The sequence below is a fragment of the Triticum urartu genome, chromosome 3A (assembly GCF_056163025.1).
Source record: "Triticum urartu cultivar PI428250 chromosome 3A, HENAU_Tu73, whole genome shotgun sequence".
NCBI classification, from domain to species: domain Eukaryota; kingdom Viridiplantae; phylum Streptophyta; class Magnoliopsida; order Poales; family Poaceae; genus Triticum; species Triticum urartu.
In genome coordinates this window covers 504,601,854-504,619,663 of record NC_141875.1, presented here as the reverse complement: position 1 = coordinate 504,619,663, position 17,810 = coordinate 504,601,854, and the positions used below count along the sequence as shown (strand labels likewise).

The following is a 17,810-nucleotide window of genomic DNA, read 5'->3' as shown; positions in this document are numbered from 1 at the left end:
GGGCAAGGCAGGGCCCCTAGGGGCCGGCGGCCAACCCTAGGACGCCCCTGGCTGCCTCTCCTCCCCCTCCCACCTATATATATATATGTGAGGAGGGGCGCCTAGAACACAAAAACAACAATTGTTAGCCGTGTGTGGCGCCCCCCTTCATAGTTTACACCCCCGTTCATAGTTTTGCGGTGCTTAGGCGAAGCCCTGCCAGAATCACTTCACCATCACCGTCACCATGTCGTGATGCTGACGGAACTCATCTACTTCCTCGGCATCTTGCTGGATCAAAAAGGCGAGGGACGTCATCACATTGAACGTGTGCAGAACTCGGAGGTGCCGTACGTTCGGTACTTGATCGGTCGGAACTAGAAGAAGTTCGATTACATCAACCGCGTTGTCAAACGCTTCCGCTTTCGGTCTACGAGGGTATATGGACACACTCTCACCCTCTCATTGCTATGCATCTCCTACATAGATCTTGCGTGAGCGTAGGAATTTTTTTTTAAATTGCATGCTATGTTTCCCAACAATATTTCGGCGCTAGATACATCCATTTGAATAACAAGTAATTCTGGATGGAGGAACCGAGGAAGTACCAGCTATGGACAAAGATCCTCCACAACTGCCCTTGCCCTTGCATGCGCCTTTGTCGTCTTTGTCGTGGAAGTAGCGCTCGAAGACGCAAAATGGATCAAGCCAAATCTGCTCACCACCGGAGCTGTTCGGCCCGTCACTGTCCTCCTCCTCTTTGAGGAGTAGTCCGGCCATGGCACGAACCCCTTCATTTTGCTTCCGGGCGAGGGCACGTGTGTTCCTCCTCTGCTGCTACTGTATGATGCGGGCACGTACAACTTCCTCCTCCACGGCAATGTGCGCCGCCGCATCCACTGCCTTCGCCTCCGCCATGTCGGCAGCGAGGCGCGCCTCGACCTCCCGCGCCCTCTACTTCTTACCACGATCACGCACATCCTTGTAGCACTAATAGTCCTTCGCACCGGAGATGGTCGGCAGACGGACCTCGAGCTTCCAGCTCCGGCGGATCCAAGCGCCAATTGCACCGAGGCAATAAATTCCCGTGAGACCGAATCCAAACTCGGTTGGGCGCATACGCCCGAGTCGACGGATCAGGACTGATCAGAGTCGGATCCACTGCCTGCCATGCCGGAGATCGTCGGAATAGAGCTTGAGGCGGAGTGGGGTGAGTAAAGTGGCTAGGGTTTGGTCCGAGATACGGATGTGAAGGAATATATATGGGGTCGAGATAGGCTAGCGTAGGCCGGGTCCGGCGTGACGGACGTGCCCAGATCTTCCTATATTCATCCTCAATTTAGGCTGGATATGAAAGGCGCGAGTCAATCCAGGCGTATGAGGCCGGTATGTGAAGTTGTCTAGATTGGGTTTTTTGACGGTCAATCACCGGACGAGCCCGGCTGTAAAAAAAAAAAAGTTGGTCGAGCTTCCACAGGTCTAGTCGAGCAGAACAGGTGATGCTCGACACCAGCAGGTATTGCGCTCCCAGTGCGTTGAGCTTGGACAGATAAAACAGTTTGAGACAGCTCATCTTCCTTTGCCCTCAGAAACATCTCTCTTTGTTTACGCTGCCCCGGTCCCATTTGCAGCGACACCAGGCCAGAGGACTCGGAGCCACAAAACCTTATTGGTGGGGTGAATACCCTCCTCATGCTCCGTATCTCACCAAAGCTGTCCCACACTGCCGCACGCCTCAGAACACCCCGCACACCTGCCGCCGCCGCCGCCGCCGCGGAAAGATGAAAGCCATCGGAAGCGGCGGCGAGTGGTGGTGGAACCTCCCGTCTCTCCGCCGCAAGAACGATTCGCGCCGCCGCGGCCGCCGCAACCAGGACGCTCGCGGCCGCCGCCGCGGCCCCCCGCGGGAGCCGCTCTCGTCGTCGTCGTCGGACTCCGTCGGCCAAAGCCGGGGCTGGCCCCTCGACTTCCCGTTCCAGCAGGCCGTGACCGCCGCCTGCCTCACCCTCACCGGCGACACAATGGCGCAGGTCCACCGCCGCATCGTCGACCGCCGGAAACGCGGCCCCGAACCCGACAGCAAGGTCCTTTTTCCTGCATCTGATCTCCCTTTTGAAAGCGTATGAAAATGGAAGTTCTAATAATAGGATAAAACTGGGTTATGATTAAGTTGGGCAAACATTCCTGCAGCCGAAACACCTTCAGTCTTCAGTGTAGATCAAACTGCAAAATCCAATTCAGTAGTGTGCTATAGTAAGAAAAAACCGTGCATCACCATGCCACAGTTAGCTAATCTCACAATGCAGTGCCATCTTGGATACTTTGACGAGTGTAAACCTAACACTTTACGATTGCACTGAATTCTCACACGCGCGGGTGTCCTCCTTTCAGGCTCTTGTACCGGATCTATTGCTCAACCATGATTGGCTTCGTGGGCTCCGTATAGCATCTTACGGATTTCTTCTCTATGGTCCTGGTTCATATGCATGGTATCAGTTTCTTGACAAAAGCATGCCCAAGCAAACACTCGCGACTCTGTCCGCTAAGGTATGGTATGCACCCTCCCATGTAACCGGATGATTCGGTGATTTCGATCTTAATACATTCTATATTTTTGTGTCTGTTGTCGTTCCAGGTCCTACTGAACCAGATTGTTCTTGGTCCATGTGTTATCTCTGTAATTTTTGCCTGGAATAACTTGTGGTTAGGAAAATTGTCAGAATTGCCATCTAAGTATCAGAATGACGCCCTTCCCACTCTTCTCGATGGTACTGTTTCTGCCTGAGCGTGTTCTTAACGTTGTGCTTGAACGAAAACAACTCATGTTATGTTATGTCTCACTTTATTCTGGTATTGCAGGGTTCAAATTTTGGATTCCAGTATCGATTGTTAACTTTGGGTACAGTCTCTTAACTTCTAGCTCTACTTTCAATATTTAGCTAAGCATTTTTCTAATCCCACTCTAGTGTAGTATTAAATTTTCTAGTTTAGTCAGTAGTTCACTTTATCTAAACAGCCGTTTATTATGCTAATTTTCATTGTGCATACCAGGATGATTCCTTTGCCTGCTCGTGTTGCCTTCATGTCCTCTTGTTCCATCTTCTGGAACTTCTATTTGTCGACCACAATGAACAAATGAACTTCTAGTTCTCAACTTCAGGTTAGTTCTTGCTGCCACTCAAAATCTCTGATGATTACCGTAAGCGCGGGGAGCATTTTAACAAAAGATCGGCTCGTCTTATTGTTCAGATCCATTCAACTGCAGCAGAGGAGGATCTGAAGGGGCTTCTTTCCTATTATACATAGTATGGCGGTGGTGCCTCGGGCAATTCTGGTGGTGGTCTCTTGAGTTGACAGACATTATTGCAGATGATCCATAAGTATGTGGATACGGTCGATGGAGAAATTACAGTTCTTTCTAAACATCTATGAGCATGTTGCTCTAGTTTGACAGTGAAAGTGTTGTAACCTGTATCATTTGTTCAGTGACCTTGAACTTTTATATGACAAAGACATTAGTGCAGGCCTCTGAATACAGTTTTGTAAGTGCCATTCTCCAGGAATCTGAATTCCGTTTTTGAAAATTAAACTTCAATGTGTGAGTTTCTATGGGGATCGACCTAGACATGTTTTAGATTTGTCTAAATACGGATGTATCAAGTCATGTATCAAGTCATGTTTAAATACGGATGTATCAAGTCATGTTTTAGTATTACATACATTCGTACCTAGACAAATCTAAGACAAGAATTTTGGGACGGCAGGAGTACTGAGCTATGCTGAGTAGAAAACCATTTATTAGTGAAGCCTCAGGTCCAGACTCTGTTGGCTTTCAAAAAGAATTACAAAGCATATTTGACAGAAAAGAATTTGCTACGCCATTTCTATCTTCCTTTTACATGACAAACAATTTACAGATTAGAGAAAGCCTAAAAATTGATACAGCTACAGTCTACAAGGTACAGGGTGAATAAATTATGGATGCTAAATTGAGCGCTTGTAAAACTACCACTTCTAGTGTTCTTTTATCTTGGGGATTTTGTGGAAATGCATCTTCCACACAGGATAAGCCGCGATATAGCTCGTGACCTTCCACTTCCAGTCCTGACCCTAAACGACGGGAGCTGTGGAAAAATGATTGGATTAGCACTGACAGAAACATATATATGATAAACATAAGAACAAAAACGGTAATTTAAGCAGGGTTCAAAAACTCCGGAGCTAATTTTTCATGCACATTACCAGTGCGCAAACACCATAGCTGTGCTGTGTTCAAATACCATATCACTACACAGTTGCTAATGCACTTAAAAATCTACAGCCGTTCCAAACTATTCAAAATTTGTCAAGAATGTATCAGGAAAAATCAACCTAACAAGGTAGTTCCTCTTTTTGGCACTGCGTTAATGTTACCGTTTCCTTTTTCAAATACTTTTGGTTTCCTCATAGAAATTGTCATATTCATCTTAAGAAAAAGGCCTCTATTCTACTCCCTCCATCCCAAATTAGTTGTCTTAGATCTGTCAAGACACAAATGTATCTAACACAAAGATAAAGGTGTATCTAACACGTGTTAGATACATCCATATCTAGACAAATCTAAGACAACTAATTCGGGACGGAAGTAATAAAAGGTACTCCCTCCGTCCCGTAACATCTTATATTGTGGGACGGAGGGAGTATGACCAAAGGAGAGCATCAGATCCAGCTAGGCAGTGTTGGCTCAAAAGGGGCCCAGCGCCCCAGCCTAAATGTTTCAAGCTATACAATCATGGCTTGTTTGTGTAGTTCCACAAACGCAAGCAACTCCTCACCAATACGCATATGATTTGTTAAATTTGGAAACTGATATAAGTTAACATTCCAATTGTATTCAGTGGTGCAAAAAAAGGACCCACTGGCACTTATTTTAGTGGCACACAGTTTCAACATAGCTCAAACATGAATATTACCTTCCGGCGAGTCTTTGACGTTCTCCAACAAAGTATATTTCTTGATCTAGGCTCTAATCTCCTGTGCATAAAAATTATCACGATCAAACATCGTTCTCTGAGCAGTACAAATCACAAAGCTATAATTGGCAAAATCAATTCAAACATAGAATATTTAAGCGGCGATTTATGTTGTTACAAAAATGATTTTTTAATGCTCTCATGATACATGCTGGTATAGAGTATTGATTGCTCACCATGCATGACGGACGATTAATACTAACTATTGGTGTGTGATATCACCATTTATAATTTGAAGAATGTATCTTTAGGGAAGATGCAAAAGCTTCAAGCATCTTAAAAAAATACATTTATCATTTGTTTTGTTTTATTGTATTTTTACGATACACAAAGTAAAGTTTTAGTGACATGTATTAATTTCTTAGATGCAGATGCTGAAGTATTACTCCTATATTTTAGGCTGTTTGAACAGGATGTAAGATGATGTTACTTACAAATTCTCTTGTTCCAGTTTTTCTGCAATTGACATAGCTTTTCGTCTAGACCAGCCTCCTCGTTGGGAACAAACCTCCGCCTTACTGAGAACATGAGCAAGTGAGAGCTTTCGTTTTACTATGCTGTTCTGTCGACGCTGTTTATTCCCATTTTTTCCTCCTTGTTTCATCACACCCTCTTGGTTTGGTGATGACAAAGCCTCTTCCCATGCATTATCATTTCTTCTTTCATTCATATTACGAACACCATTATCTGTTTCAGGATACCGGTGCATGTGAGAAGGTCCAACTTCAATGATCTCGCCTTCTGTTAATATGTGGGGATCAGATTGCATCCACTTGGTCTTAGTAGAACTAGCTCCCTTGACAACCCTGTCTTTTTTAAGCCTCCTGACGAGGGTTTCACCTCCAGAAGAAACCGGGCTACTATGTTTACTGAAGGATCTCCTTGATATCACGTCAGTGTCATTCTCATCATGACCTGCTCCCGCATCATGTTTTGATTCATATCGGATTTCAAGTATTATAGCAGAATGAAGAACAGACTCAAACGCCTGCATAATTTGTCCCCTGAAGTTTTCAGCGTTGGACTTATTTACACATGAGCTGAATATCACTTGCACTGTCGGTCCTGTAGGAAGAAAAGAAGCTGGTGTTAGAAAACAATTTGGTAGAACAACAAGCTAACAATTACTTCCTCCGATCCATAATAAGTGTCACAGCTTTGAACTAAAGTTGAATTAACCTTAGTTCAAAGCTGCGACACTTATTTTGGATCGGAGGAAGTAACATATTTCCAAGGAGATAGTAATTCAACATAGCATGACTACAAGTTGGAGGCATGGCAGCGCTGAACTATTGACCAATCATAGTTCATTTGATTAGTTTGGCAACACAGTTTTTCTAAAACCAGAGTAAATGAAAACCCTCAGTATTTCAATGTGTGGGCAATGAATACTCTGGTTTTTAAAAACCACAGTTTTTCTCAGTTTTAGCAAAACTACAAACGTGTTTGCCAAGTGCAGTTTTTCTCAGTTTTCTGGTTTTGACTACTCATTGCATGGATAATCCTGAAGATAGCTAGCTGAACCGAACTGAGCTACACTCAAGTAGTTGTACAACGACATGATCAGCTTGTGTTAATTAACAGCCGCCACTTGCATGTAGCCTTGTCATGCACGCGGACGTCTTCTCTCCTAGACACTAGGATCTGAAGTAGATTTATCTTGTACCTCTGGCCGCATGGGCCGGATGGAATCGATCGGCTACCAAGCTTAGCCTGCTCTGTACAACTGTGCTTCAAGTCTCAATTGATGTACTCCACGATCTAAACCTATGCGCATGCGGTTGTGCTCCCAGTCGATGCTAAATCATGGCATTCGTGCGTGTACGTGCGCCATCCAGTAGGATCTAACATCTAGCACGAGCTAATCTACAAGCCGCCTCTTGTTGCGCTAGCACAATAGTCAACGATTGAAGAGATCAACAGCCAGGAAGATGGACTCGAGAGCGAGCGTTTCTCAGTTTAGAAAAAAGAGGCTGGGACCTCTTTTTCAAATACAGCAAAAAGACCATGGTTTTAGATATACTATGGTTTATAAAACTGTAGTATTTGTTGAAGCCAAACACGTCAAAGTATTTAAAACCGAGGTTTCTAAAAAACCATGGTATTCTTCGAAAACTCCAAAAATACCGAGCAGCCAAACGCAGACAACCAGTTGACTGGAAACTGAATCATTAACTACAGGAGTTTGCCATCTCTGTTTTTGTGAGTACTGAAGCTATATATTTCATCTTCTAGGCCAAAAGGAAAAAAACTAGTCATTTGAAAATTGAAATGGATGTTAGACTTTGAAGCTTACCGGTTCCTAGGCTGACAGATCTTAGCTTTCCTTCTTTGGCCATCATTTTTCGTAGTGTATCTGACTGAATACTCTCAAGCACTGCTTGCCAGATCATTTCATTTTCAGTTTTGCTATGTTTGGATTGCTCGTTCACTTTGGTTACAGTGGACGAACCATGGTGATTTGATGTATGTTTAATGGTTCTCCTTTCCCCGTAAGAAGTGCTTGCCATGTTACCATTATGCTCAATAGCTGAGTGCCTTGCTACATCCTTTCCAGGAAGGGAACCGTCCAATACACCGTGGTTGAAACTCGTACTTGTTGATGAACTTGGCACCATATACTGCTTATCAGGAGCAAGCTGAAGCAGAGCAGCCGCCAGCCATGTTGCCTTGTCATTGGAGACTCTCAACTGCTTTTCAGCTTCTGATAGTGTTTTCAAAGCCTGCCGTAGTTTCTCCATATCATTTTTTGACACTGAAATTAGCAATACCAGAACACTACATTATGTGGTTGCAAAATATTAACCGTAAGGCAACATGGAAGAATAACATGTCAACCAGACAACCAGACGATTGACTTAATAGTCTTAGCAGAGATAGCCAGGATAGGAAAATAGTGTCAGATTGTTCTGAGTTGATGCTTACAGGTTGGACGTTTGAAGAACTTTCTTCGTGGTCTTTCTCTTGCAAATATGTAGGAACCAGCCAGGATGTCAGTAATTATCGTGGCAAGTTGAGACATCAGTGCCAAAGGCTCAACTCCAGTTTCTGTAATGTCTCGTAATGTCTTCACTGTGTTCACAGTGTCAGCAGATAGTGCCAAATCAAGTAAATCAACCAGCTTATCATCGGATACCAAACCAACCTGTGACATGAACAAGCAGCTAAGTTATATTGTTGTCAAAACAAGAATTGCAACCAAGGAGCATTAAAATCCTGACAGGGGCTTAAGTCAGTGAGTTCCTTAGCTGTATTCCAACTATGTGATATTTCAATTACCAAATTTATACCAAAGAGACCATTCAGTGCCTGTGCCGATTATTCCAACCATGTGATATTTCGATCATATGTGTCATCTGAAGTTGCTATACTATGTCTAATTCACTTCTTGACAAATTACAGGTCCAAACAAAACCCCAACTAAATTATTAGCTGATGACACCTTCTATTCAAACCAGAAGGAAACCAGGTATTGAATCTACATGATATGGTTTGTTTTTCAAAACATAAATGTTGATGGCACGATCATGCTTGCGAAATATCTTTTCAAAGATAAAAAGGTTGATGGTAATACTGATGCTTGCAAAATATCTTACGAGTTCTTGGACAAGAGACAGAGAAATCCTTTGCCCCAACAAACTCAGCTGATCAAGAGTCATCTCAGCATCTCTCAACGATCCATCTGAACGGGATGCAATTAACCTCAATGCATCCCTATCCGCATCTAGAGTTTCACTGGTGGAAATCCACTGCAATGTGTTGACGATGTCACACTCCTTCAACTTGGGGAAAAAAAACTTCTGACATCTCGACAGGATGATATGAGGGAGGTCCAGGTTGGGACCAACAAGGATAAACACCACACGGCGGGGTGCCCGGTCAATAACTTTGGAGATGATGCTCCAAGTGTCTGCTGGCAATGTGTCGCAGTCATCAAATATGAATACCCTATAGTGTGATGGTGCCGGTGAAAGCATGACATTGTCAAGAACATCCACAATTCCATCCATGTCGATGTTGCCCACGGGCCCAATCTCCATCACATCCCTGCTTTTGCCAACATTGTGCGCGATGCACGAAATGCACGAGTCACAGGGCCGCGGGTGCTCGGCAGAGTGGCAGTTGAGCGCCTTGGCGAAGACGCGCGCGCATGATGTCTTCCCTGTGCCGTGCGGCCCATAGAAGACGTATACCAACCCGACCTTCCTCCTTAGGACGGCGTTGGATAGCGCCTGCACCACCAAGCTCTGCCCGACGACGTCCTTGAACGTCCTCGGTGCGAACTTCTGTGTCAGGCTCCGGTGCCGGCTGCGGCTTCGCAGAGAGCCCCGTGTCCCAGACCGCGCCTGGGACAAGAGGTCAGAATCCATCTCGCTGCTCCTGTTAGAGAATAGCCCGAGCTCCCCGGAGTAGCTCCCAGCCATGCCGCCAATGCCATTGCGTTCACCGGAGGTGGCCGCCTCGACGAGCAGAGGCAAAGCGTCAGAGTCGGAGCTGGTGGAGGAAGCCAGCCTCTCGGACTTGACCGGGAAAAGAGAGTGTGAACCGCTGAGGTGCGCGCGCGAGGCGGAGGCGGAGGCCGTCGCTTCGGGTTCGCGCCCCGCCGCCGACTTGGGGTCGGAGAGCCCGCACGATAGACTGCGGCCGGCCAGGTCGAGGATAGACTTGCCGCGGTGGTGGAGGCGCGACCAGTTCCACGGGATGCCGCAGACGTTGCGCGAGTCCTGCGGCACATGCTGCCGCAGCTCGTCGCCGTCGCGGAAGAGGTACTTGTTGCCGCAGACGGCCTCCTGGGAGCTGGAGTTGAGGGAGAGCGCGGCGGCGGCGCGATCTGGGGCCTTGCCGGCGGTGCCGGCGCGGCGGGCGGCCCCGGCCCCGCGTTTGAAGCGGCGGCGGGGGCGCCTGGCCGCCTTGGGGTGGGGGTTGTCGGCGAGCTGGTCGAGGAGCGTCTTGAGCGCCCCGTTGGCCTTGGCGCCGCGCCGGGACCTGGCGGGGAGATCGACGGCGCCGTCGCGGTCGTCGTCGGTGTACGGGTCGGGGTCTGCCGCCACCTTGGAGGAGGACTCGACGGAGCGGCGCGTGGAGGGGTCCCGGAGCGTCCGCGCCCGCGAGCGCTGGAGCGCGAGGAGGTCGCGCATCAGCGCGGCCGACGCGGGGCTCCGCCTCCGGCCCGAGGAGGACGCGGGCCCTCCGCCGCCTCCCCCGTGGTGGCGCAGGTGTACGCAGTTGGTGAGGTGCGCGTGGCCGCGCGGGTGCCCGCCCCCCGCGGCGCCGGCGCGGTCCGGCGCCGGCATTGCGTCACGCACGTACGGCACAAGCGCTGGGATCGAGGCGCGAGAGAAGCGCTGACTCCCCTGTGTGCGCTGCGCTAGGCCATCTGGGCGTGGCCGTGTGTGTGTGTGCCGCGACTGCGAGTGATTGTGGCGGTAGCTAGTGTATGGGTCGGAGATTTGGACGCCTTTTCGGTTGGAGGCTGCGGGATTTCACGGGAAGGAGAGGGGGTGGGTGGCGGTGTGGGCTGGCGAGTGGCCTCGTCTCGTGCCGTGTGTGGGAACTGGCGGTGTTCTCGGGGATCGCGCGCGCGTCGCCCGGGCATATGGATCTCCCTCGGCACGGGGCGGGGGGAGTGGATTGGCCTTTCTCGGCTCGGCCTCGGCGCCTTGGGGCGTGGGCATGCATCGGCGGCGGTTGCGTCTCTGCGAGACTGCACTACGCCAGTACCGAGGCACCCTTGGCCGAAGCGGTATGGGTCGTCTCTCCGTGCGCTCCACGTACTGTCGTGCTTAACACCGGCTGATGATAAGACGGTACAGGTACCGTTCCTCTCGCGCTCTACCATTTGGCGTGAATGGTGAGCTACATCAAAAACAAAAAACAAAAAAAAATCGCAGAAAGCACGTGACGTGTCGTGCGTTTCGAGTGAACACAGAGCAGCCATCGCACCAGCAAAGTTGTGGAGCCGTGCATAGTACTTTATTATTAATTCAAAATTTCTGCTGTACCAGCCCTGGTGGACCGACGGATGGCCAAGCTGCGAAGCTCTGACGTGGACAGGACAGTAATCACGCTCGGCAGTGGAGCCAGGTGCATCGTCGGGTGAAACGTCGGTGGCAAATGATTCGGGGGCGAGGCGGGACGGCGGGATGGCCGCAATCACCAGACAACGTCGAGAAGGATAGAGGGCCGCGAACGACATGAATCGGGAAAGAGAACCACAGGTGCCTGGCTGGTCAGCGGCCAGAACGTACGTACCCAGGGGCCAGGGCCAGGCGGGGCTTTGCCGTTTGCGAAGCTTTGCCTCGAAAATGTCAAGCCGAGCCTACCTCACAACCGGGTTTGGAAAAACTTTCAAATTAGGCTTCCTTTTCTATTGGCCAGTGATAGGCGTCCGCCGGCCGGCCCAAATTTCGGCCGTTGTTTGATCTCGCTAGCATCAGTGGTTCTGATTGACCCGCAGTCTGCAGATTAGGCGGTCGTCTTCCTCCTCCCCACACGTGCAAAAAAATTGGAGGAGCTCCCCTCCGCTCGTCGGCAACCTCTTTCTCGGCCTTGGCAGTCCTGTGCTCACACGCACTTGCTGGTCATCCTGAGCCGTCCGTACTCATCGTCTCCGGTCGCAGAATCGCCGCCAAAAATTCAGCCATTTCCTCTGTTCTCTTCTGGCGATCCCCACTTCCTCTCCCTTACCATCGCCGATTGGCCACCTCCAACTCACCTTCGGCCTCCCAACACCGCCCGCGCTCGCAGATGTGTGCGTCGTCAACTCACCCTGTAGCTTTGTAATCGGTCATTGCCTATTGAAACTTTTCACGTATATCGTTGAAGCTTTTCACGTGAATGGTTGAAGCTTCTCACGCAAATGGTTGAAGCTTTTTCCGTTTCGCTGTGCCTGGATGAAGCTTTTTCAAACACCGGTTGAAACTTTTCACGTATACTGTATACGGTATATAGTTGAAGCTTTTCAAGCAATGGTTGAAGCCTTTTCGTTTCGCTCTGCCCGATTGAAGCTTTCTTAAAATGCCGGTTGAAACTTCTATTATACAAGTTGAAAGCTTTTCTTGTCAACAGTTGTAGCGCTTTCCGTTGCCTGGTGCCCAGGTTAAAGCTTTGTCTATCGCCGATGACAAGTAGACCGAAACAATTCTGCATCTACTACTATTACTCCACACATCGATCGACTCCTGCTTGCATCTAGAGTATTAAGTTCATAAGAACAGAGCAACGCTTTAAGTAAGATAACATGATGTAGAGGGATAAACTCAAGCAATATGATATAAACCCCATCTTTTTATCCTTGATGACAACAATAAAATACATGTCTCGCTACCCTCTTGTCACTGGGTAAGGACACCGCAAGATTGAACCCAAAACTAAGCACCTCTCCCATTGCAAGGAAAACCAATCTAGTTGGCCAAACCAAACCGATAGTTCGAAGAGAAATGCAAAGATATCTTAATCATGCATAAAAGAGTTCAGAGAAGACTCAAATAATAATCATAGATAATCTGATCATAAACCCACAATTCATCGTATCTCAACAAACGCACCGCAAAAGAAGATTACATCGAATAGATCTCCAAGAACATCGAGGAGAACATTGTATTGAAGATCAAAGAGAGAGAAGAAGTCATCTAGATACTAGCTATGGACTCGTAGGTCTGTGGTAAACTACTCACGCATCATCGGAAGGGCAGCAAGGTTGATGTAGAGGCCCTCCGTGATCAAACCCCCCTCCGGCAGATCGCCGGAAAAGGCCCCAAGATGGGATCTCACGGGAACAGAAGGTTGCGGCGGTGGAAAAGTATTTATGTGGATTCTTCTTATGTTGGGGGAATATTTGAGGATTTATATAGGTGGAGCTAGGGTTAGAAGACCTCTGAGGGGCCCACAAGCCAGGGGGTGCCCCCCGGGGCGCGCCCTGGTGGCTTGTGGTCTCCTCGGGACTCTTCTGGCCCTCTCTCCAAGTTACGTAGGTGTCTTCTAGTCCAAGAAAAATCATAGCAAAAGTTTTATTCCGTTTGGACTCCGTTTGATATTACTTTCTGAAAAAGTCAAAAACAAGGGGAAAACGGAAACTGGCATTGGGCTCTAGGTTAATAGGTTAGTCCCAAAAATAATATAAAATAGCATATCAATGCATATAAAACATCCAAAACAGATAATATAATAGCATGAAACACTAAAAAAATATAGATACGTTGGAGAAGTATCAAGGAGTATTAAGGATTTATTTGTGAAATAGTTTCATTAATATTCAGAATAGTTTTGAGAGGAACCGAAAGCGTTTCAGGGTCACCAGAAGGAACTCAGAGTTTATCGGGCAATACCGAGTATTACTGATAAATAATATGTAGATGCAAAATGTTTCTGGTGATGCTAAATTAATAATAGAAGGCTCTAATAATTTTTAGGATGCTTTTATATTTAATTTAATATAAATGGGCCTTAAAAAGCAAGAGGTGGAAGAAGAATTGGGCCACAAGGGCCCAATAGGGGAGGCTGAATTGGAGAAGGGGGGACTCCTCCTCCCCTAGGGCCGGCGCAAAGGGAGGGGAGTCCTTCCCCTTGTGGCACCCCCTCCCATTTCCCCAGCACCTATATATACTAGAGGCTTTTGCACCTTTTGAACACACAAGTTTTGGAGCCTCCTCTAGTTCTCTAGTTCTAGTTGGCCCTAGTTGATCAATTAGAGCTAGACCTAGATACTCTAATCCTCATATTTAGAAGCCTAGTGTTGTTCTAATCTCCTCCCTCTAATTCTTCAATGATTAGCTCTGGAGGGCAAAGCGCTGCTGGATCGTGAAGATCATACGCTTGTAACTCGTAGAGAGGTTGTGCCTTCCGTCTTTCGTTCGAGGGATTGTTCATATGGGCAGTTCGCGATATTGTTTATCTAAGGTTCGAGGGACTCCAAGCATGATATACACCGACTTGCCTTCTTCTGATGCTACCCGGAGTCGGTAACGATCGAATCCAAACCATTAATGCATCTTCATATTGTTCCTAGGTGATTGTAGGGCGATTTTTGTTTTGTTTTCTACTACGTTCCCCAGCAGCCAGTGAAGATGTTGATGGAGATGAGTCCTGCCACGATGAGAGGAACGTTGGTGATAACAATGGCTTCGTTTTCCCCTTCCAGAGGGAAGTATCCCCGGCGGAATGCAAAAGTGCTCCTGCCTAGATTCTTCCTCGAGACGGCGGCGCGTCGTCCCAAAAGTCTTATTCTGATTTTTTTTCTAGGGTAAATGGCTTCATATAGCGGAAGATGGGCTTCGGCGGACCTTTGTGGGCCCAGGGGGAGGGGGCGCCAGCTAAGCTTGTGGGCCCATGGTGGGTCCTCTCTTGTATCCTTTTGAAAGGATCAATATGATCGACTAGAGGGGGTGAATAGGAGACTACAAATTTTAATTGTTCTTGTCAATTTTAAGGTTTAGCGGATAAATAGGGTTCACTAGGTATGCAACTAGGTGAACACAACCTATATGACAAGCAAGCTCAGAGCCAAATATGCTAGGCAACAATTTAATTAGCAAGCCAACAAGCATACAAGACAAAGTAAGGTGCAGGGAAGGTGATGTAGGGTGGAACCCTAGATGGCTGATCTTTCACGAAAGGAGCGGATCCCGCGAAGAACACAAAGAACACGAGGGGAAACACGAGAGAATCACTCAAACCAACAAGTATGATCACACATGTGCTAGATCCATAAACACAAAAGGAGATACAAGATCTACGATCAACAAGGGACGATACACGGTAACCGGTTCTTCTCCAAAGGAGGTCTTGATGGGGGTCTTCTCCGTGAGGAGGTCTTGAATCCAAAGGGATCTTCTCCAAAGAGGGGCCGCGGTCTCTCTCAAGGAGTAGATCCGATGTGGATGAGCAAAGCTCTATCTCTAAATGAGCTACTACTTTGCTAACCCTATCTAGGAGGAGTAGGAGGTCTATTTATAGCCTTAGTGCAAATGGGGACGAAGTGAGGGGGTACATGGGCCTCAGGCCCGAATCCTGTGCGCAGATAGGTATCGGACGTCCGCTGGGGACCGGTCGTCCGGTGGCTCGTGGGCGTACGGACGTCCGGTGGTCGCTGGACTTTCGCTATTTCTGTTCTGTGATGGAGGTGTCGGACGTCCGGTCGCTTCGGACTTCCGCTAATTTTGGCTCGGGTGCGGTGGCGCCGGATGTCCGGTCCTGCCCGGTCGTCCGCTTGCTGTGCGGTGTGGCCGGTCGTCCGGTCCTGGCCGGACGTCCGCTCGTTGTAGCTTTTGGCTGGGGCTTCAGGCTTCGGACGTCCGGTCCTGACCGGTCGTCCGGTGGCTGTAGCTTTGTTGGCCTTCCTTCTTCATGACCTTGGCGCTTGGTGTCCTCGTCATCTTGTCCGATGGGTGTAGCTGATCTGTGGCTCTCCTCCAAGTACCTGATCACGCATAGTGTTTCCGCTTGAGGTAGTAGCCATGTCTCATGTATAGAAAGTGGTAGTTCGGAGTGGAGCGAGTTCACCTTATCTTCGATAGCCTTTGCTCGTGCCCTTGTCATTGGTCCAAGTGGTGTCGTGGGAGACATAGGTAGGTCCATGGGGATGATCTTGGGATGCTCCGCATCATATCCCCTCCCTTGGGAAAGATCCGAGCTCAGATCAAATTCTTCATCACCATGGAAGGGCGAGAGGTCCTTGACATTGAAGATGTCGCTCATGTTGTACTTGTCACATGGGAGGTCGATCTTGTAAGCGTTGTTATTGTAGCGTGCAAGCACCTTGAAGGGTCCATCCGCTCGTGGTAGGAGTTTGGACTTGCATTCGGTAGGGAAGCGGTCCTTGCGAAGGTGTAGCCACACAAGATCACCAATTTTGAATACCATGGGGTGCTTGTTGATGTTGAGCTTGGTCGCAAGACATTTTACTTGGCGCTCGATGGTGTGCCTTGTATCTTCATGCACCTTCTTGAGATGGTTCACACGTGCACTTCCGTCCATATTGATGCGCTCTTGGAGTGGTAGAGGAAGAATGTCCAATGGTGACAATGGGTTGAATCCGTAGACGACTTCCAAAGGGGACTTGCCGGTAGTTGAGTGTCTTGCGCGGTTGTAGGCGAACTCGACGAAAGGTAGACACTCCTCCCACTCCTTGATGTTCTTATTGATGAGCACCCGAAGTAGAGCGGAGAGTGTGCAGTTGGTCACCTCCGTTTGGCCGTCGGTTTGTGGATGGTACGCCATGGAGAAGAGTAGCTTGATTCCGAGCTTGGCGCATAGGGTCTTCCAAAAGTAGCTTAGGAACTTGACGTCGCGGTCCGAGACAATCGTCTTTGGAACTCCATGTAGATGCAATATTTCCCTACAAAAGAGATTGGCAACATGTGAAGCATCGTATATCTTTTTGCATGGTATGAAATGTGCCATCGTAGAGAATCGGTCCACAACAACAAATACCGAATCCTTTCCATTTCTAGTTCTAGGAAATCCAAGTACAAAATCCATGCTAATATCTTCCCATGGTTGATATGGAATTGGGAGAGGCATATAAAGGCCGTGGGATTGAGCTTTAGACTTAGCTTTGCGACGTGTAGAGCATCGGTTGGTGAAGCGGTTGACGTCGCGGAACATTTTGGGCCAATAGTAGTTATTGGAGAGCGTAGAGAATGTCTTCTCACATCCAAAATGTCCCATTAGTCCTCCTCCATGCGATTCCTGCAAAATCAACAAATGAAGAGAAGACTCGGGGATGCAAAGCGTGTTAGCTCTCATAAGATATCCATCTTTGATGTAATAGCGTTTCCAAGAGGTATGCGTCAAACATTTGGCATAAGGAATAGCAAAAGTAGGATCATGCTCATACAAGTCTTTTATGTGCTCAAAGCCAATGACATCCAGTTCAAGTTGAGTAACAAAAATGCATATGCGGGAAAGAGCGTCCGCCACAACATTTTCCTTACCTTTGATGTACTTGATGATATAAGGAAATGACTCAATGAATTAACTCCATTTAGCATGACGCTTGTTCAACTTAGTTTGACCCTTAAGGTATTTAAGCGTTTCATGATCGGTATGAATGATGAATTCATGAGGGCGAAGATAATTTTCCCATTCATGCAAAACTCGCACTAAAGCATATAACTCTTTGTCATAGATGGGGTAATTGAGTTGCGCTCTGGAAATTTTCTCACTAAAGTAATCTATGGGGCGCTTCTCTTGCGTTAACACACCTCCTATGCCATTATCACTAGCATCACAATGAATCTCAAAGGGTTTGTCAAAGTTGGGTAAAGCAAGCACGGGAGCATGAGTAAGCAAATTCTTAAGCTCATTGAAAGCGGTATCTTGGGATGGTCCCCAAACAAAAGGCGCATTTTTCTTGCTCAAAGCATGCAAAGGTGAAGCAAATGGTGCTAAAGTCCTTCACAAATCTACAGTAGAAACCGGCTAAACCAAGGAAGCTACGCACTTGATGCAAGTTGGTTGGTTGTGGCCAAGTTTGAATAGCATTTATCTTAGAGTCATCAACATGAACACCCTTAGAGGAAACAACAAAACCCAAGAAAATGAGCTTATCAACGCCAAAAAGGCATTTTTTCCATGTTAGCATAGAGACGCTCTTTTCGAAGAGTTTGCAAAACGGTTCGAACATGGGTGGCATGATCTTTGAGAGATTTGCTATAAACAAGGATATCATCGAAGTAGACCACAACAAACTCACCAACGTAAGGGCGAAACACATAATTCATAAGACACATGAAAGTACCCGGTGCTTCCGATAAACCCATAGGCATGACTAACCACTCATACAAGCCAAACTTTGTTTTGAAAGCGGTTTTCCATTCA

At 47.7% G+C, this 17,810-nt stretch overlaps 2 protein-coding genes across 2 annotated transcripts; one reads left to right on the top strand and one right to left on the bottom strand.

The window, feature by feature from the left end:
• The first annotated feature begins 1,663 nt into the window (after nt 1-1,663).
• Nucleotides 1,664-3,588, top strand: LOC125544691 (Peroxisomal membrane 22 kDa (Mpv17/PMP22) family protein). The gene is made up of 6 exons (XM_048708437.2): nt 1,664-2,063; nt 2,371-2,526; nt 2,615-2,747; nt 2,839-2,878; nt 3,031-3,139; nt 3,229-3,588. Exons 1-5 carry the CDS (start codon nt 1,761-1,763, stop codon nt 3,116-3,118), a joined length of 720 nt encoding a protein of 239 aa, XP_048564394.1. The 5' UTR covers nt 1,664-1,760; the 3' UTR covers nt 3,119-3,139; nt 3,229-3,588.
• A 171-nt stretch (nt 3,589-3,759) lies between these two features.
• On the bottom strand, nt 3,760-10,629 carry LOC125544690 (protein STICHEL-like 4). Its single transcript, XM_048708436.2, has 6 exons — nt 8,588-10,629; nt 7,917-8,136; nt 7,288-7,746; nt 5,426-6,056; nt 4,932-4,992; nt 3,760-4,103 (listed from the first exon to the last, which is right to left on the bottom strand). Exons 1-6 carry the CDS (start codon nt 10,283-10,285, stop codon nt 4,005-4,007), a joined length of 3,168 nt encoding a protein of 1,055 aa, XP_048564393.2. The 5' UTR covers nt 10,286-10,629; the 3' UTR covers nt 3,760-4,004.
• Nucleotides 10,630-17,810: the final 7,181 nt, after the last annotated feature.

Bases quoted from the DNA above. Each gene is read 5' to 3' on its own strand.
- LOC125544691 (XM_048708437.2), top strand. From the start codon at position 1,761: ATGAAAGCCATCGGAAGCGGCGGCGAGTGGTGGTGGAACCTCCCGTCT. The intron at 2,064-2,370 runs GTCCTTTTTCCT...TCCTCCTTTCAG, and splicing joins GCCCCGAACCCGACAGCAAG to GCTCTTGTACCGGATCTATT. The intron at 2,527-2,614 runs GTATGGTATGCA...TTGTCGTTCCAG, and splicing joins TCGCGACTCTGTCCGCTAAG to GTCCTACTGAACCAGATTGT.
- LOC125544690 (XM_048708436.2), bottom strand. From the start codon at position 10,285: ATGCCGGCGCCGGACCGCGCCGGCGCCGCGGGGGGCGGGCACCCGCGC. The intron at 7,747-7,916 runs GTAAGCATCAAC...TGCTAATTTCAG, and splicing joins GTTCTTCAAACGTCCAACCT to TGTCAAAAAATGATATGGAG. The intron at 6,057-7,287 runs GTAAGCTTCAAA...TTCTTCCTACAG, and splicing joins ATCTGTCAGCCTAGGAACCG to GACCGACAGTGCAAGTGATA.